This window comes from Cloeon dipterum, chromosome 2, assembly GCF_949628265.1.
Source record: "Cloeon dipterum chromosome 2, ieCloDipt1.1, whole genome shotgun sequence".
Taxonomy (NCBI): domain Eukaryota; kingdom Metazoa; phylum Arthropoda; class Insecta; order Ephemeroptera; family Baetidae; genus Cloeon; species Cloeon dipterum.
In genome coordinates this window covers 14,937,056-14,956,762 of record NC_088787.1, presented here as the reverse complement: position 1 = coordinate 14,956,762, position 19,707 = coordinate 14,937,056, and the positions used below count along the sequence as shown (strand labels likewise).

General features: G+C 40.0%; 4 protein-coding genes and 1 long non-coding RNA gene across 6 annotated transcripts; 3 read left to right on the top strand and 2 right to left on the bottom strand.

The window, feature by feature from the left end:
- Positions 1-75: 75 nt before the first annotated feature.
- On the top strand, positions 76-2,413 carry LOC135937702 (UPF0415 protein C7orf25). The gene is made up of 6 exons (XM_065480888.1): positions 76-319; positions 418-691; positions 754-848; positions 907-1,276; positions 1,331-1,596; positions 1,646-2,413. The coding sequence occupies exons 1-6, from the start codon at positions 164-166 to the stop codon at positions 1,736-1,738; spliced, it is 1,254 nt and encodes a 417-aa protein (XP_065336960.1). The 5' UTR covers positions 76-163; the 3' UTR covers positions 1,739-2,413.
- Positions 2,414-3,118: 705 nt separating this feature from the next.
- Syx13 (syntaxin 13) lies at positions 3,119-5,416 on the top strand. Its single transcript, XM_065480889.1, has 5 exons — positions 3,119-3,313; positions 3,574-3,835; positions 3,891-4,056; positions 4,109-4,367; positions 4,520-5,416. The coding sequence occupies exons 2-5, from the start codon at positions 3,609-3,611 to the stop codon at positions 4,750-4,752; spliced, it is 885 nt and encodes a 294-aa protein (XP_065336961.1). The 5' UTR covers positions 3,119-3,313; positions 3,574-3,608; the 3' UTR covers positions 4,753-5,416.
- Positions 5,417-6,015: 599 nt separating this feature from the next.
- On the bottom strand, positions 6,016-10,984 carry LOC135937701 (cap-specific mRNA (nucleoside-2'-O-)-methyltransferase 1-like). The gene is made up of 4 exons (XM_065480887.1): positions 10,821-10,984; positions 8,254-9,361; positions 7,450-7,928; positions 6,016-7,384 (listed from the first exon to the last, which is right to left on the bottom strand). Exons 1-4 carry the CDS (start codon positions 10,867-10,869, stop codon positions 6,657-6,659), a joined length of 2,364 nt encoding a protein of 787 aa, XP_065336959.1. The 5' UTR covers positions 10,870-10,984; the 3' UTR covers positions 6,016-6,656.
- Positions 10,985-13,178: 2,194 nt separating this feature from the next.
- LOC135934996 (cap-specific mRNA (nucleoside-2'-O-)-methyltransferase 1-like) lies at positions 13,179-17,505 on the top strand. The gene is made up of 4 exons (XM_065477024.1): positions 13,179-13,341; positions 14,801-15,908; positions 16,234-16,712; positions 16,778-17,505. Exons 1-4 carry the CDS (start codon positions 13,293-13,295, stop codon positions 17,503-17,505), a joined length of 2,364 nt encoding a protein of 787 aa, XP_065333096.1. The 5' UTR covers positions 13,179-13,292.
- On the bottom strand, positions 15,304-19,686 carry LOC135935000 (uncharacterized). 2 transcript variants are annotated; one of them, XR_010574163.1, is made up of 5 exons: positions 19,369-19,686; positions 19,223-19,311; positions 19,028-19,163; positions 18,813-18,968; positions 15,304-18,758 (listed from the first exon to the last, which is right to left on the bottom strand). It is a non-coding gene; the product is annotated as an uncharacterized LOC135935000 (long non-coding RNA). The 2 variants fall into 2 exon arrangements; XR_010574164.1 differs by having other exon boundaries at positions 19,032-19,163.
- Positions 19,687-19,707: the final 21 nt, after the last annotated feature.

The following is a 19,707-nucleotide window of genomic DNA, read 5'->3' as shown; positions in this document are numbered from 1 at the left end:
AAAAACGAAGAAACGAAGATTCCATTATTAAACAATTCATGCGTTTTTGTTGGACAAACTGAAAAAACATTGGCACTAACATTTAAATCAGTAAACAAAAGTGAAATTTAAGAATATTTCTTCGCATTCATTAATTTAATCCGTAGTTCTTGTCCGTTGAGAAATGTCTTCTTTGGTTGAGGAAGACTTAAAAATCGCATTAGACGAAAAGATTTCATTGGGTGAAGAATTACTTGCCAAAGTTGCTCAATTGGATCAAATCGAGGGGATAAGTAAATTGTACAAGAAAGTGAAACAGGAGATCATTTTCTTAAAAAAGGTGAGTATCATAATATTGACTATGTATATGTGATGTATGCTAGCAGTTCATTTTTTGGATATTTTTATGCGCATATATTTATTGATTTTTCCCCACAGGTCATATCTAAAAATCCCAAGAAGGAGCATTTGATGTGCACAAATCTTCACCACTTCAGTGCCCTCATTAAGTACATGGAAACCAATTATGAAGAGTGCGTGTCAACCTTGCAAAATTTCCAGTTTCGAAATAATTGTAACTCAAGCTTGGAAAGATCGTTTGGGTCTTCCAATCAGCCGTGTAAAATTACAGTGGACGTAGTAACACACAAAAGAAACCAGTGGGTGAAAGTTATTGCTCGGAACCCTCGAGCCCTTACTCAATTGTCAGCTGGTAATGCAAAAAACAATTAATATTGCTCGCTTTAAATTGTTATGTGCAATTTGAATATTCAGGAGCTGGCAAGTATGGCCAACGATCAATAGTTGACCAAGCAGAGCAATTTGTCAGCTGTTCAAAGGAGCATCCAGTCCTCTACAACGCCCCCAAAGTATATCATGCTTAAATAATATAGTCTCATTTCATTATAAATGTTAATTTTTCTCCAGGTAGTTTTCTTTTTCTCCAATGGCATTGAACAAAATTTGGCGAGACACCTAGAAGCAAGAGGAGTTGTTGTGGAAGGCACGAGAATCACTGACTCTGCATGGCAGGGAAGTTACTCAGATGAAGATGATGATGATAGTGATGAAGAAAATTTGATTGAAACAAACTCCACTGGATTTACTGGCTCACTTGCGGACAATCACAATGGAAGCATCAACAAATTGAATTTGGATGTGAGCACAATGGTTGCTTATGTCTCTGCACTAACAAATGGACGAAATCATTTCCACTACAAGCAACCTCTCCTGATGCAACAGGCGGAATGGGAAAGAAAAAGGCCTGTAAAACCTGTACTGGACGAGTTGTTTGAGGGTAAATAACTTAGATTATTGAAATGCTGTAACCGATTTTCCCCCTATTGTTCAGGAAAAAAGCTTTATTGCTGTGTTTCTGCTGAGAGAGATTTTTTGAAAATCGTCAACACCATGGCTGGCCCTAGTGAAAGGGAGAGAGCCACGGCATTAATGGCAAGAGTGACAGTTGTTCCAGATCAAATTCCTCCTCGAGTAGCAGCGCTTGCTTTGAGCGCCAAAGTGAAAAGTCGATCACAAACCGTGTTTGGCACTGGCGATGCTTTAAAAGCTATAACTGTGTCTGCTAATGAAGGATTTGTCCGTGGAGCTCACAATCAAGTAAATTTTACAGTTTTAAAAACGCCCCTATTCTATCCACATTTTTTAGGGCATCGAGTTTGTCGTTTTTCTTCACGAATCTCGAGCCTTGACTGAAGCAAAGGAGCAGCTGGCCTCGGAGGTTGACAGTCAGACTACATAGAGAGGTATTTAAGACTGAGATTGAAACAAAAAAAAACTGTCAAGTGATAAATAAATAAGTTCTTTTTGTGTTAACAAGTTTCCACATGCAAAAATATATTTGGAACCATTTTTTGGGGTTAATTTTGCTGTTGCAAACAATGTCATTAAAAACTATTTACTTCTTTCACTTTTATGGAAATTTTGCATAAAAACTGTAAACATAGAAGTTATTTTATACCCATGATAAAAAAACTTGATTGAAAGAACGCTTTTACAATGCCAAGGCTACTTTTCAGTTTCTCAACTATCTGTTATTGCTAAGCAAAACAGCCCAACATACCCTTAGTTAGTAGAGCCAGGTCAAGTCTCATATTATAGCTGCACTTACCTGTAAATTTGGGGGTTAACAATTCGCATCATGAAGATGTAACATACTTATATTTATAAAAAAAAAACTATCATTTTCTCTATGGATCAACTTTGATTATTATTTGTTAACTTTATCATGTAATAACCCACATCATAGATCAAAACCTCCAATTTTTTGTCAATGCTTAATAGGCTCTTGATTTTTGCGATATTGCGATACAAATATGATCGTTATTGTTACTTTTATATGATTCTATTGATTTGTTAACTCCTAAATGCAATAAAGATAACATATAGATTTGTTTCATCAACAAAGTTATTTTATTAAATATTATGTAGATTGATTGCCATAAAATGTATATATTATCATCAAAGAAAAATACAATTTATCAAATAAGAGTAAAGATCATGAATTTTCTATTTCTTTGAATTATACCATGAAACCACATTTTCAGTTCAGGCTAAAATTTAATCCTCTAAGAGTTAAGCGATAGACATACTGCGCGGTGGAATGAAAATGATTTCTTAATATATAAGAAATTATTATATTTATAGTTTCTTATCATATCAAAGCATAATAAATCACGCAGTTACAAAAACTACAATCAAATGCCATGAAAGATTGAATAAAAAAGCTCAAGACGTAATATAAAATAGATTGCGATAGAAAAATGCGAAAAATGCAAACGTTACACTGCAGACAGTTTAATGGCTAATCAAATTAATTTAATTATCGTCTAAGATTATAAAAATCCAAATCAAAGTACCTAGCTAACACTGTTAGTTTACGACGCAAAAATGTCTCGAGCAAATTATGGAAAAGTTTGTTCCAGTTTTTCCTTAAATATAATAATAACTTCAATCGAATAGAAAAAATAAGCTTTTGCGCCATTATATTTGAATTGACGCACTATCATTGGCTACTGTTCTCTGCAGCTGATTTACAGCACTAAAGCACTTGCTGGATAAACAGGATAAACAGCGTATTGTCTTGTCCCGTGACTGATATCTGAAATCATAATAACTCTTTGCTGCTTGGCCCTGTTAGTCATCATTTTTCCAACCTTTATCAGAACTTGACCTCCTACACTCTGCTAAAATTTTAGAAATGCATCTCTAAACCTGCCATTCTTCCCGTGCTCCTTGTTCCTGTGTTTTATCATACTTTTTGCTTCGCACGAAAACCAGGAAATTCTTTTCTGACTTCGACTTTCGTCCAACTAAGGTGAGAAATATATCTGGAAACGACTTTTGTTATGCGTGTGTTTTATATTTTTTTGAGACTTCTTTTTGTGTAACCCATATCATATCAGACATTTCAACCTGCTCTGAACCAACAACCAGCTATTAACTGCGCGAAAAACAACAGAACTCGAAATTGTGTTGATACCATAATTTTGATAATATTTTACTTGCCTAACGACATTAATCTTGACATTATAATCAATCATTTTTATTGGTCCTAATTTCTCTAAAATTTTGCAGGCTCTTCATACCTGTAGTGACAATCTACAAGCAAAATGGAGAGACAGGATTTTGCGGGAGCAGGGTCTTCCAGAGGCTATGGTGCGACAGAGCAAAGGGTCCCCAACGTAGATTTTAGTACTTTCAGTCCCACTGAGTTCTACCAGTTGTGTGAAAGCATATCAACCAATGTATACACCATAAACCAAAGCTGGAAAAAGCTGGAAGAGGCAATGAAAATTCTAGGAACTGATCGTGACTGTCTTGGGTTGAGAGACAACTTGTAACTTAAATAAGCACTTAAATGATAACATATCAAGGTGAATTTAAAATCTTAGACACATTGAGCAGCTGAGCACCAACCAGCTTGTTGGCGAAACAACAAGGGGCATCCAGAAGTTGAATTTTTTAGTGAAGCGAGGAGCAAAACCACAAAGGTTGCAATTTGAGAGACTGCAGACTGAATTCAAAGACGCCATCAAACGTTACGGGCAAATGCAGAACGTAAATAATTAGAAAATCACTTATTCATTTTGTTCTAAAATTAATAAATTAGCAAGTAGCATTGAGATTGCGAGCCCATGCGCTCCAGCCAACTCGTTCTTTGGACAATGAGTATGAGCAGGATAATGAACTTGAAGAACGAGCGCAGCTAATCGCCAAACAGAAGCAAATGCAACGAGAATTGGATTATGAAAAGGACATGTTGCAAGAGCGAGAAAAAAGGATCAAACAAATTGAGGAAGATGTTTTGGATGTCAACGAAATCATGAGGGAGTTAAGTGCTATGGTTCATGACCAAGGAGAAGTTGTAGGTGAGCGTTGAACGTTAATAAGGTTTTATCGTTGAATCCATTGTCTAGCTTTTTAAAACGGAATACTCATTCCTCATTTCTAGAGAAATATTTCACCACGTCATTGCTCACAGTTTACCCCATGAAACTATCTGATCTCATAATTTCCACAGCAAATATTGAGGACAACATCGAGCGAGTTCATACAGACGTAAACATGGGTCGGCAACAACTGGAGCAAGCCTCACGCTACCAAAATAGTAGACGCAGAAAGCTGTGCTGGTGTGCGTCAGTAGCATTTGTCGTTGCGCTAATAATCATTGGATTGATCATCGTTGAATTTGTAACCGCAAGTCCTTCACCACCTACACCAGCACCTACTACGCCCCCTTCTCTTCTGCAATGAAGCTACAGAATATTCATAAATATCATGTGCCCGCTGTGAATGGCTGTAATGTATTAATCAGATTTTTAAAATTAAGAAAATAATATTTTTCATATTTTTAATACTGCGTTCAAACTATATAGATAGCAGCAAAATTACCTATCTTTTTGACTGTTAAGGGATCTCGCCCGTTATTAAGTGGTAAATAGCTTGCTAAATCAGTTTAGGGTCTGGGTCCAGGACTAATCATTATTACGCTTGTGGTTATCAAGGGTTGAGCAAACCACCTAAGCTGATATAACATACGAGTGTTTTAACATGAGGTCTACAGTCATCAATTGATATTTTGGTACGACCCACCACACACTAAACGTAGAGACCAGAAATTCCTAAACGACTCTTGTATATGACTATGGTACAGTTTAATAAGTCAAACCAACAAATAAAATGAGGATGATTGGGACCCCTTAACCCTTTTTGAAAATATATTTTTATTGCAAACTCTCCCCACCTTTTATGCTCACTATAAAACTATTCTCTTTACTTCTATAGAATAATAAGAGCTCTATATGTTTCAACCATTATTCGCGTATTTAAGATGGCCGAGATTTTGTCAAATAATATTATTGGTTATTCGCCAAATAAGCGATGTCTGCTTATGTGAACATAAGATTTTTAAATAAATATATCTGGTTAATAAATAGCAATATTGCTATTTTTTATTTGAATCCTTAAATTATACAAAAATATCTCAGTTGGTTTATATAGTTTAGTAAGGATAAATTTGTGCAGAACTACGGAAAATAAACAGCTCGTCACTCATCAGAGGAAGCGCCTTTAATGTTGACTAAAACATTTAATGAAGCTTGTGCTCTCCGAAATATTTTTTTATTTAGTTCTTTCTTCACATAATATTGCTCCCAGTATTAATTTAAATTAGTTTTAAATTCCATTAAGATAATCTACTATAAATGAAACTACTCCTAAAACGCGCCCTTGACTTTTCAGATTAATTTTAGAGATTTGAATTTTATACTTAAAGGATAATTAAAATGAAAAAAACTGCATCCTAAATAACCTCTCACGATACATATTATGGATATTGAAACACTACTTGTTGTCTTGTCTGTGCCAGCCTCTGGGGCTCGTCACTCGGTTGAACGGCTCCGTCAGCGCGCTCACGCCCTCGCCGGGAGGGTGCTCACAGGGTTGGGTCGACCTCACTTTTGACTCAACGATCGCGGCTCAAAATGTTAGCATCTAGGTTCTAGAGGAATTTATTAAAAGAGAAACAAGTGGGTTTTGGTTAGGTAAGAAGAAACTAAATTTATTGGCTAACTCGAATTAAAAATACTAAAGAAAATTGGCTCTACGTTAACGGGGTAGGAAAACGTTGCTGAAGGCAACGTGAAAAACCTCCCCAAAAGCAAGTGGCTTTAATTGAATTTACTTTAAGTTTAAAAACTTAAATGACGCTTAATTCTAACAGCTAAATCTCTCACATCTTAAAACATATTCATTACACACTATCAGAAAAATACAATGTACAATTAAAGTCTATCACAAAATTATACAGTCGATATTAACATACAAGAAAACTTATACTAAAATACAAAATCTAATTTTAATGGATATTTAGAGTAGGCTTATAGCCTACCATCTATAGACTCCAATTTTTACAAACTAATACAAATGAAAGATTGGCCAAACCATTCTCAGGGATTTTTATGGGTAGAGTAACAGACCTATGTGCCTACTCTTGACTGTGTGAAAATTGGTTTCACTATATTAATCCCTATTAGCAAGGTACTTGACGCAGAGAAAACAGCCTTTGCTTCCATCACATGAAATTAAAATCCTTCGATTAATTAACACACATCGGTCAATAGCCACAGGTTTCACACACAAATGAGAGGAGAAATAGCCTAATTCATTTTTAGGCTGATTTTTTCTCGCTCGATTTTGTCAACCAAGTTGACTCTGTGTACGATGCCTGAGTCCAGTTCTCTCACGTCATCACACATGGCAAGGTTGACTTTGTCATCCCACCACCAATCAAGGCGCCCATTGACGGACCCTTGAAAGCTCAGGTTTGACTCGGGCGGACGCTCGAACAGGGACGCTCCGTTCTTTAGGTTGAACCAGTACTTGCGGCTGGCAGACTTGCTGAACGCCACAGTCCAAGGTTCCTTGACTACCTTCATGAACGATATCCCTCCGACCACGTGGAACTTGTCCTCGCTGTCGTCGAGCATGATGCACACTCTCCTGTCTCCGCCCAACTGCTTGATCTTCTTCGAGTTGAGCTTTGCAAACAGGGAATCCAACTTGTCCATTGTGAAGGCTTGCTTCACCTCGAACCGAGTCAGGTCGATTCTGCTGGGTCTCTCGATGGCCTTGGCGAACAGTTTGCAGTGGTGAACGCGCTCGTCAAAGCTTAGATGGCCAATGACGCGGCCACCTAACACATGCGCATCCATCACATGCAGCACTTTTATGTTGCTTTGCGCACGAGCCTCTCCACGCAGCTCCGACACCAGTTCTCCAAACACCAGGGTGCGTGCAGGAAGGTCGAGCTTAGCGTTTTGCACGCTAACGTTGAGCCATCTGCCGCCTTTGCCGTCTAGATAGTAGACATTGCCACGTCCCACGCCTGCAAATCAAAAATGGTCATATTAAGTATTTAATTCGTCTAATTTGTACCAGGTGAAGACTTACTTAAAAACAGTGTGCAATTATTCTTGGAAGTAGGTCCTGCATTCATAGCGTAGCACCTCCACTCCAGCATTTTCATGTGGTCCTGCAGAATCGTGGGCGTCAAACCCCAGGAGTGTTTGCGGTAATCCCATTCGAGTGCAGCGAACGCGGCCTCTGGATGCTCCACTCTAGGAACAGTTCGGCTTTCGTCCGGGATGCGCCACAGGTCCAGACAGCTCTTCCTCATCTCAGCCTGTCTTGGCTCGAACAATGTGGAGTCCTGGCAGAATGCTTTGATTTTGTTCAGTGAGACAACCTGCCGATGGCCAAGATCGTTGTTTGACGTTGTCAGGTAGTCTACGAGCTCCTTGTCGCCAGCAATAATATCCTCAGGAACTAAGCTGACAACTGCTTTGCCAGTAACAGTTGCCAGTTTTTCGAACTCCTCGTTAGCAGTCCACATGAGATCTCTCACGGCAGACACGTCAGCTAGTTTATGCCTGCATACAGAAAGAGAGAATTAGTATAAAGTCTAACATCAAATAATATATATTATTATATATTGGCATGGATACTCAATAAAATATAAATATTGACTTTGAATCAAGACATTTGTCACTCACTTTTAATTTTCTAATTTCAAAATTATTTTTTATGGTTGTTCGGCACAAAAGGAAACACTACACACTACATTTTTTAATTTCAACTAAAGACTATGATAGACCTCAAAAGTTTTAAGATAATAATATAATTAATGGGTCTATTGTTTCAATTTATTTCAAATGAATAAAGGTTTAAATAATGTTGAGTATAGATAATACATACTTGCAAACCAGATATCTTTCGGAATTAGCAGGCCGACTTGTATTAGGCTTGAAGATGCAGATTTCTCTGAAAGCTCTCCTCATCAGCCAAATGAGACCAGCACTGAATAGGGTGAAGACATCAAACAGCTTGACTACGAAATGTCCACCGGGGCGAGTAATGCTCAGGGCTACCAGGCACTGACACAGGTACAGCCGATGAGATAGGATTTCCTGGATGTTTTCCTGGCCCTCGACGGAGAAGCCTCCGTCAGCCATGGTGAAATGGACTCCCTTGCCATCTGTGTTTGCGAGTACGTGCTCCTGGAAGTGACGAATGTTGGCTGGCTTGTAGATGTCACCATCTCCATCCTCCCCATAGCACGGCTCAAACGTCTCCGCACTCGCTGCGTAGAAGTCTTCCAGCTTGAAGTCATTGCCCCCGGCGCGAAGTGTGAAGCCAAAGCCCTTGGCTTGCCACCTCTTCCGCCAGAGTACGTATTCCGAGAAACCACCTGGTCCAGCGCAGACGTCAGCAAAGTACAGGAGCTCATCTACTGGCACCGTTTTTTGGCCTTCTTCGTTCTTCGGGTCGGTGAACATCATCCCACACACGGCATCAATGTTGGCCATTTTTACTGCGGCTCTGTTTTGGAAAAACACTTTACCGATGCCTTCAAACGGATTGCATTTTCCTCGGGCTTTTCTCAGCTCTGTGTCGTTCAGCTGGTCGAACACAGACTTTGCGCTGAGTAATGTCTTCAAAACCGCGGGAGAACAAAACTTGTGCTCGTCGTCCATGGTGCGTTTGTCCTCACCGAGCTGGATCCAGTTTGGGGAGAGACCAGTGGGCCCTTTAGAACCAGGCAGCCATCTCAGCGTCTCCTTCGCTTGGACCACCTCCGAGTCCCAATCCCACTCGATGGACTTGCTTTCCAGTCCTGCCACCTTCAGGCCAAAGCCCCGACGACCGCTCTGAGTGCTAGGGGCTACAGGTGCGGTGATTCCTTGCCCGTCTCGGCCGAGGCCACCACCCTCCTTGTAGCCCATTTTGGCCATCAGCCGCATCGCAACTGACGACCTTGCCAGCATCGCTCGTTTCGTGTCCGGAGCATCGTCTCCGTCCTTGCCTATAAAAACCAGAAAATGAAATAATATTAATATATTTTTCTGAATTTTCTGAAAGTATATATTATATCATGATAAAAAGCAGGGTTTAATTAAAATTCAAAAGAGCTGAAGAGTTTTTAATGAAAGGGAATGATAAAAGAGAGAATTGCATGTGTACTGTACAAAAACAAATAATTTAGACTGCATGAGGGCAGTCGCGCAATTTTCACCAGCCGGTCAAAATTCAGTTCGGAAAAAGCCGGCTGTTTTAAACCGGTGTTTAGCCGGCTAAATTGGCCAACTTTAGCTTGCCTTCAACCAAAATATGTATGTAAAATGAGGAGAAAATGGCTTCACCTGAAATATCATGATTTTTAATGAAAATTCTCATTTTCATTCTAAAAAAAAAATCATAAACCTTTATCTCATGATTTTAAACCCGCATTTAAATTTTTCAACGCCCTTGTGTATTAATTACATTAACCTTAATAATCTGAGCTTGATTTGTGCCTTAATATTCGACTACATAATTTTAAAAATGCCAATTATCTCTTGATTTCAGTCGGCTTTTTCGAAAAACTGATTTAGAAATAAAAAATCACTTTAAAATTTTACTTTTAAACATATGACCAGCATATACGGCCAAAAAGCAGCGCGTCCACTTTATATACTTTAAAAACCTTGGCCTCGAACAGAGAGCGAAACCTTGAAACTCGCGTTTGAAAAGAACCCCTGCCTCTTTGTCTGGAAAGGAAGCGGCAGGACGCTCTCCCCTTAACAATAAGCTTCACGCAGCCAGTTTGTGCGGGCGGTTAGTTCTTGCCTCACACTCTGCAAGAGGCAAGAGCGTTTCGAAGTTTCGAAGCACACACACGCGCGCGCAGGTCAAGCGTTCACGTGACTCAATCTCGCCATCTCATTGGCTAAAATCGGGCACTTCAGCGTGAAGCACTATTTTTTGGAGCTTGGAACATCTTTTGGAGCAAGTGGAAGGGAAACGAAAAGCCAAGCAAGCCACAAGGCTAGTTTTATTGATCACGGTCATGGTTTTCACATAATAATGTTGTAATTAAATTCAACTTTTCTGAAACAATAATACCCAGTAAAATCTCTGAATTCGTATATACATAATTGTCGGCCCGAAGTGCCCGTAAGACGTCATTTTTGTCTCCTGCACTGCGTTTATTCTTGACCCTTTTTCACCGGAGGCAGGCGGAGCTTATAGCTAGATTTACGGCGGCTGTCCACGCGTGTATTAAAATTGTGCCGGCTGGCGCTTTTACAATTATTTCTCTATGCAGTTTTTATTAATAAATACAAATATAAATCAGTGGAAGTGATAACCGATCGAAATCAAATGAAATTGTGCAGGAGGACCGAATTTAGAGCCGATAAAAAAATTTTAAGGAATGGCGGGACGCGGGACACGTGCTTGGGAGATAGTCAATAATATTGTTAGTAATCATGTAGTTTGCTTACCTCGCGGTCTCTTAGTCGCTTGCATGATGTCGCCCTCTCGAGGCATCATTCTGAATACCTAATTAACGTGATTCCAGCAAGGATATGGAGTTAGAAACTCACAAAAATTATTGCGCGTGATATAGGCAATTAGGAAGTGGCAGAGTATGTACGTCCGTGCGGTTCAACGTTCGAGAGGGCGATGCGGGCAATGGCGATATGAAGCAACCTTTTTCTTTAACCTGAACCAGGATTGGAAAAGACACCATCTTGTACGCCCTCTCCAGGGTGACCAGCGTGTGTCACTGAAATTTAAGATGGCGCTTTTTTCGTCTCTTATTTTTTGTCTTTTCAGTGTCACCTTTGCCAACACAACGGTACTACTTCGCTGGCCCAGACCGAAAACCATGCAGGTACATGTACCAACATAACACTTTCATACACGTGAAAATTCCCCTTTCTCACCAGCTAAACGGAAGCGCTACACTGACTACAGACACAGACAAAGAAAAGAAGAGTTAATATGAATATCTGCATGGTCTTATTCCAAAACAAAATCAATCTGCATTCATAGAAGTGATCATTTCCGGTAGTTTCTTTGTTCTTTTTTTATAGACTATAGAGCAAAAATTATATCTCATATTCTTCAACACACGGAGCAAGTGCAGAGAGTCTTTTTGAAACTCGAAATATTTTTCAACTCCATACTGTTTAACTCAGAAAATAGGGTATTTTTGCAAAATTGGCAGAGCAACGGTTTGTTTTGTACTTGTTTGCACTTGCAGCAGGGTTGCCAACCTCTTAGCAGGCTTTATTATAAGATGAAAGAACTAAATAAAAAATTACTTCGGAAAGCACAAAGCTTCATTAAATTTTTAGTCAACATTAAAGGCGCTTCGTCTGATTAGTGACGAGCTGTTTATTGTCCGTAGTTCTGCACAAATTTATCCTACTAAACTATAAAAACCAAATGAGATATTTTTGTATTATTTAAGGATTCAAATAAAAAATATTGCGATTTATTAACCAGATATCTTTATTTAAAAATCTTATGTTTACGTAACACATCGCTTATTTGGCGAATATCCAATAATATTATTTGACAGAAACTCGGCCATCTGAAATACGCAAATAATGGTTAAAACATATATATAGAGCTCTTATTATTCTATGGAAGTAAAGTGAATAGTTTTATAGTGAGCATAAAGGGAGGGGAGAGTTTTCAATAAAAATATATTTAAAAAAAGGGTTAAGGGGTACATATCATCCTCATTTTATTTGTTGGTTTGAATTATTAAACCGTACCAAAGTCATATACAAGAGTCGATTAGAAATTTCTGGTCTCTACGTTTAGTGTGTGGTGCGGGTCGTATCAAAATATCAATTGATGACTGTAGACCTCATTTTAAAACACTCGTATGTTATATCAGCTTAGGTGGTTTGCTCAACTCTTGATAACCACAAGCGTAATAATGATTAGTCCTGGACCCAGACCCTAAACTGATTTAGCAAACTATTTACCACTTAATAATGGGCGAGATCCCTATATTGCTATTTTTTATTTGAATCCTTAAATTATACAAAAATATCACATTTGGTTTATATAGTTTAGTAGGATAAATTTGTGCAGAACTACGGACAATAAACAGCTCGTCACTAATCAGACGAAGCGCCTTTAATGTTGACTAAAAATTTAATGAAGCTTTGTGCTTTCCGAAGTAATTTTTATTTAGTTCTTTCATCTTATAATAAAGCCTGCTAAGAGGTTGGCAACCCTGCTGCAAGTGCAAACAAGTACAAAACAAACCGTTGCTCTGCCAATTTTGCAAAAATACCCTATTTTCTGAGTTAAACAGTATGGAGTTGAAAAATATTTCGAGTTTCAAAAAGACTCTCTGCACTTGCTCCGTGTGTTGAAGAATATGAGATATAATTTTTGCTCTATAGTCTATAAAAAAAGAACAAAGAAACTACCGGAAATGATCACTTCTATGAATGCAGATTGATTTTGTTTTGGAATAAGACCATGCAGATATTCATATTAACTCTTCTTTTCTTTGTCTGTGTCTGTAGTCAGTGTAGCGCTTCCGTTTAGCTGGTGAGAAAGGGGAATTTTCACGTGTATGAAAGTGTTATGTTGGTACATGTACATGCATGGTTTTCGGTCTGGGCCAGCGAAGTAGTACCGTTGTGTTGGCAAAGGTGACACTGAAAAGACAAAAAATAAGAGACGAAAAAAGCGCCATCTTAAATTTCAGTGACACACGCTGGTCACCCTGGAGAGGGCGTACAAGATGGTGTCTTTTCCAATCCTGGTTCAGGTTAAAGAAAAAGGTTGCTTCATATCGCCATTGCCCGCATCGCCCTCTCGAACGTTGAACCGCACGGACGTACATACTCTGCCACTTCCTAATTGCCTATATCACGCGCAATAATTTTTGTGAGTTTCTAACTCCATATCCTTGCTGGAATCACGTTAATTAGGTATTCAGAATGATGCCTCGAGAGGGCGACATCATGCAAGCGACTAAGAGACCGCGAGGTAAGCAAACTACATGATTACTAACAATATTATTGACTATCTCCCAAGCACGTGTCCCGCGTCCCGCCATTCCTTAAAATTTTTTTATCGGCTCTAAATTCGGTCCTCCTGCACAATTTCATTTGATTTCGATCGGTTATCACTTCCACTGATTTATATTTGTATTTATTAATAAAAACTGCATAGAGAAATAATTGTAAAAGCGCCAGCCGGCACAATTTTAATACACGCGTGGACAGCCGCCGTAAATCTAGCTATAAGCTCCGCCTGCCTCCGGTGAAAAAGGGTCAAGAATAAACGCAGTGCAGGAGACAAAAATGACGTCTTACGGGCACTTCGGGCCGACAATTATGTATATACGAATTCAGAGATTTTACTGGGTATTATTGTTTCAGAAAAGTTGAATTTAATTACAACATTATTATGTGAAAACCATGACCGTGATCAATAAAACTAGCCTTGTGGCTTGCTTGGCTTTTCGTTTCCCTTCCACTTGCTCCAAAAGATGTTCCAAGCTCCAAAAAATAGTGCTTCACGCTGAAGTGCCCGATTTTAGCCAATGAGATGGCGAGATTGAGTCACGTGAACGCTTGACCTGCGCGCGCGTGTGTGTGCTTCGAAACTTCGAAACGCTCTTGCCTCTTGCAGAGTGTGAGGCAAGAACTAACCGCCCGCACAAACTGGCTGCGTGAAGCTTATTGTTAAGGGGAGAGCGTCCTGCCGCTTCCTTTCCAGACAAAGAGGCAGGGGTTCTTTTCAAACGCGAGTTTCAAGGTTTCGCTCTCTGTTCGAGGCCAAGGTTTTTAAAGTATATAAAGTGGACGCGCTGCTTTTTGGCCGTATATGCTGGTCATATGTTTAAAAGTAAAATTTTAAAGTGATTTTTTATTTCTAAATCAGTTTTTCGAAAAAGCCGACTGAAATCAAGAGATAATTGGCATTTTTAAAATTATGTAGTCGAATATTAAGGCACAAATCAAGCTCAGATTATTAAGGTTAATGTAATTAATACACAAGGGCGTTGAAAAATTTAAATGCGGGTTTAAAATCATGAGATAAAGGTTTATGATTTTTTTTTTAGAATGAAAATGAGAATTTTCATTAAAAATCATGATATTTCAGGTGAAGCCATTTTCTCCTCATTTTACATACATATTTTGGTTGAAGGCAAGCTAAAGTTGGCCAATTTAGCCGGCTAAACACCGGTTTAAAACAGCCGGCTTTTTCCGAACTGAATTTTGACCGGCTGGTGAAAATTGCGCGACTGCCCTCATGCAGTCTAAATTATTTGTTTTTGTACAGTACACATGCAATTCTCTCTTTTATCATTCCCTTTCATTAAAAACTCTTCAGCTCTTTTGAATTTTAATTAAACCCTGCTTTTTATCATGATATAATATATACTTTCAGAAAATTCAGAAAAATATATTAATATTATTTCATTTTCTGGTTTTTATAGGCAAGGACGGAGACGATGCTCCGGACACGAAACGAGCGATGCTGGCAAGGTCGTCAGTTGCGATGCGGCTGATGGCCAAAATGGGCTACAAGGAGGGTGGTGGCCTCGGCCGAGACGGGCAAGGAATCACCGCACCTGTAGCCCCTAGCACTCAGAGCGGTCGTCGGGGCTTTGGCCTGAAGGTGGCAGGACTGGAAAGCAAGTCCATCGAGTGGGATTGGGACTCGGAGGTGGTCCAAGCGAAGGAGACGCTGAGATGGCTGCCTGGTTCTAAAGGGCCCACTGGTCTCTCCCCAAACTGGATCCAGCTCGGTGAGGACAAACGCACCATGGACGACGAGCACAAGTTTTGTTCTCCCGCGGTTTTGAAGACATTACTCAGCGCAAAGTCTGTGTTCGACCAGCTGAACGACACAGAGCTGAGAAAAGCCCGAGGAAAATGCAATCCGTTTGAAGGCATCGGTAAAGTGTTTTTCCAAAACAGAGCCGCAGTAAAAATGGCCAACATTGATGCCGTGTGTGGGATGATGTTCACCGACCCGAAGAACGAAGAAGGCCAAAAAACGGTGCCAGTAGATGAGCTCCTGTACTTTGCTGACGTCTGCGCTGGACCAGGTGGTTTCTCGGAATACGTACTCTGGCGGAAGAGGTGGCAAGCCAAGGGCTTTGGCTTCACACTTCGCGCCGGGGGCAATGACTTCAAGCTGGAAGACTTCTACGCAGCGAGTGCGGAGACGTTTGAGCCGTGCTATGGGGAGGATGGAGATGGTGACATCTACAAGCCAGCCAACATTCGTCACTTCCAGGAGCACGTACTCGCAAACACAGATGGCAAGGGAGTCCATTTCACCATGGCTGACGGAGGCTTCTCCGTCGAGGGCCAGGAAAACATCCAGGAAATCCTATCTCATCGGCTGTACCTGTGTCAGTGCCTGGTAGCCCTGAGCATTACTCGCCCCGGTGGACATTTCGTAGTCAAGCTGTTTGATGTCTTCACCCTATTCAGTGCTGGTCTCATTTGGCTGATGAGGAGAGCTTTCAGAGAAATCTGCATCTTCAAGCCTAATACAAGTCGGCCTGCTAATTCCGAAAGATATCTGGTTTGCAAGTATGTATTATCTATACTCAACATTATTTAAACCTTTATTCATTTGAAATAAATTGAAACAATAGACCCATTAATTATATTATTATCTTAAAACTTTTGAGGTCTATCATAGTCTTTAGTTGAAATTAAAAAATGTAGTGTGTAGTGTTTCCTTTTGTGCCGAACAACCATAAAAAATAATTTTGAAATTAGAAAATTAAAAGTGAGTGACAAATGTCTTGATTCAAAGTCAATATTTATATTTTATTGAGTATCCATGCCAATATATAATAATATATATTATTTGATGTTAGACTTTATACTAATTCTCTCTTTCTGTATGCAGGCATAAACTAGCTGACGTGTCTGCCGTGAGAGATCTCATGTGGACTGCTAACGAGGAGTTCGAAAAACTGGCAACTGTTACTGGCAAAGCAGTTGTCAGCTTAGTTCCTGAGGATATTATTGCTGGCGACAAGGAGCTCGTAGACTACCTGACAACGTCAAACAACGATCTTGGCCATCGGCAGGTTGTCTCACTGAACAAAATCAAAGCATTCTGCCAGGACTCCACATTGTTCGAGCCAAGACAGGCTGAGATGAGGAAGAGCTGTCTGGACCTGTGGCGCATCCCGGACGAAAGCCGAACTGTTCCTAGAGTGGAGCATCCAGAGGCCGCGTTCGCTGCACTCGAATGGGATTACCGCAAACACTCCTGGGGTTTGACGCCCACGATTCTGCAGGACCACATGAAAATGCTGGAGTGGAGGTGCTACGCTATGAATGCAGGACCTACTTCCAAGAATAATTGCACACTGTTTTTAAGTAAGTCTTCACCTGGTACAAATTAGACGAATTAAATACTTAATATGACCATTTTTGATTTGCAGGCGTGGGACGTGGCAATGTCTACTATCTAGACGGCAAAGGCGGCAGATGGCTCAACGTTAGCGTGCAAAACGCTAAGCTCGACCTTCCTGCACGCACCCTGGTGTTTGGAGAACTGGTGTCGGAGCTGCGTGGAGAGGCTCGTGCGCAAAGCAACATAAAAGTGCTGCATGTGATGGATGCGCATGTGTTAGGTGGCCGCGTCATTGGCCATCTAAGCTTTGACGAGCGCGTTCACCACTGCAAACTGTTCGCCAAGGCCATCGAGAGACCCAGCAGAATCGACCTGACTCGGTTCGAGGTGAAGCAAGCCTTCACAATGGACAAGTTGGATTCCCTGTTTGCAAAGCTCAACTCGAAGAAGATCAAGCAGTTGGGCGGAGACAGGAGAGTGTGCATCATGCTCGACGACAGCGAGGACAAGTTCCACGTGGTCGGAGGGATATCGTTCATGAAGGTAGTCAAGGAACCTTGGACTGTGGCGTTCAGCAAGTCTGCCAGCCGCAAGTACTGGTTCAACCTAAAGAACGGAGCGTCCCTGTTCGAGCGTCCGCCCGAGTCAAACCTGAGCTTTCAAGGGTCCGTCAATGGGCGCCTTGATTGGTGGTGGGATGACAAAGTCAACCTTGCCATGTGTGATGACGTGAGAGAACTGGACTCAGGCATCGTACACAGAGTCAACTTGGTTGACAAAATCGAGCGAGAAAAAATCAGCCTAAAAATGAATTAGGCTATTTCTCCTCTCATTTGTGTGTGAAACCTGTGGCTATTGACCGATGTGTGTTAATTAATCGAAGGATTTTAATTTCATGTGATGGAAGCAAAGGCTGTTTTCTCTGCGTCAAGTACCTTGCTAATAGGGATTAATATAGTGAAACCAATTTTCACACAGTCAAGAGTAGGCACATAGGTCTGTTACTCTACCCATAAAAATCCCTGAGAATGGTTTGGCCAATCTTTCATTTGTATTAGTTTGTAAAAATTGGAGTCTATAGATGGTAGGCTATAAGCCTACTCTAAATATCCATTAAAATTAGATTTTGTATTTTAGTATAAGTTTTCTTGTATGTTAATATCGACTGTATAATTTTGTGATAGACTTTAATTGTACATTGTATTTTTCTGATAGTGTGTAATGAATATGTTTTAAGATGTGAGAGATTTAGCTGTTAGAATTAAGCGTCATTTAAGTTTTTAAACTTAAAGTAAATTCAATTAAAGCCACTTGCTTTTGGGGAGGTTTTTCACGTTGCCTTCAGCAACGTTTTCCTACCCCGTTAACGTAGAGCCAATTTTCTTTAGTATTTTTAATTCGAGTTAGCCAATAAATTTAGTTTCTTCTTACCTAACCAAAACCCACTTGTTTCTCTTTTAATAAATTCCTCTAGAACCTAGATGCTAACATTTTGAGCCGCGATCGTTGAGTCAAAAGTGAGGTCGACCCACCCCCTAGACACCGACCCAACCCTGTGAGCACCCTCCCGGCGAGGGCGTGAGCGCGCTGACGGAGCCGTTCAACCGAGTGACGAGCCCCAGAGGCTGGCACAGACAAGACAACAAGTAGTGTTTCAATATCCATAATATGTATCATGAGAGGTTATTTAGGATGCAATTTTTTTCATTTTAATTAACCTTTAAGTATAAAAGTAAAAAAGCGAAGGTTAAAATAATGATTGAAAAAACAGCATTGAAGCAAGAGTTTTTTTCTTACTGTAAATCCTAATTTTTAATCTAAATCAAGATTATAAGTTAAAGAACTTGTTTAGAGACTTACAATGTTTCTACCTCTCATTGCCTTTGGCATCTCCCATTTTTTTCTCAGACACAGCTACAGAAACAGGATTTCTTAAGCCTGCCATGACCAATGCTTGCACTTCTTTAGTTTGGGTGGCTGAAAATAGACCCTGTTCGACGTTGTCGAGGCAGACGGACCAAGATTGATTTCAAAGCAACCTGAAATCCCATGTCCAAATCCAGAAGTTCCTAAAAAGTATGAATAGTCAATTATGTTTTAAATTGGGAAACAGGATAGTTTACCAAGCTTTTCACTGCCTGCAGGAGCCCAGTGTGCAGTTGTCGGTCCATCAAATTTAAAAGCGATGGCCTCTGTAGTTGCAAAAATTACGTTTGCTCCCTGCTTGGACAACGCCTGGACATCATATGGTGCACAGGACAGCCCCCAACAAGTAATCTCTGCAAATGGAATAGGCAAGCTACATTTTTTGTAGTCTGAATGATTTTGAGTTACATACGCACATAATTGTGAAGTGTGGAAGGTGTTCCAGAAATCCCGTGAGAACTTCATATATGTGTTTGAGTAGCCAGCTCTCTTGTTGGTGAAATGACAACAGCTCCACATTCTCTTTTCTTGAGAGGCTCGCTTCTTTTCTATATATTTAAATAGTTTCAAAGCTGAATTGATTAAAATCAATCTTGAATGAACCTACCTAGAGCATTTCTAGCATTGGAATTAAAATGCTAGAGTTTTGCCACTTCCAACATCCTTATTTTTCAAGAACAAAGGAATTGCTGCAGCCTGATAATTGTCGTGTGAAGATTTAATTATAAACATGCTCTTTCGTGTTTTTCAAACCTGCACTGGGGTCATCTTCTTAAAGTCAAGTTCCTCGAGGTGTTTCAGAATGGGTGGACTATTATATAGTCCAGTTTGTCCCACGATTTAATCAACATTTTTTGAGACCTTTTGATAATATAGGATAATTTAATTTAAATGTTGCACTCAAAGGGAAACCCTCAAACCAACAACCGACTTCCTTGGTTTTTTTCCGTTTTTTCAATAAGAAATAATTAATGGATAAGATAAGAAAATATAAATATAAAGCACGCTACAGTCACGACTGGTCACGATGCAGTCTAAATCATGCGCGGCTGATCAGCTCTTTTTTGAATCGCACAGCAGTCGCTCACACCT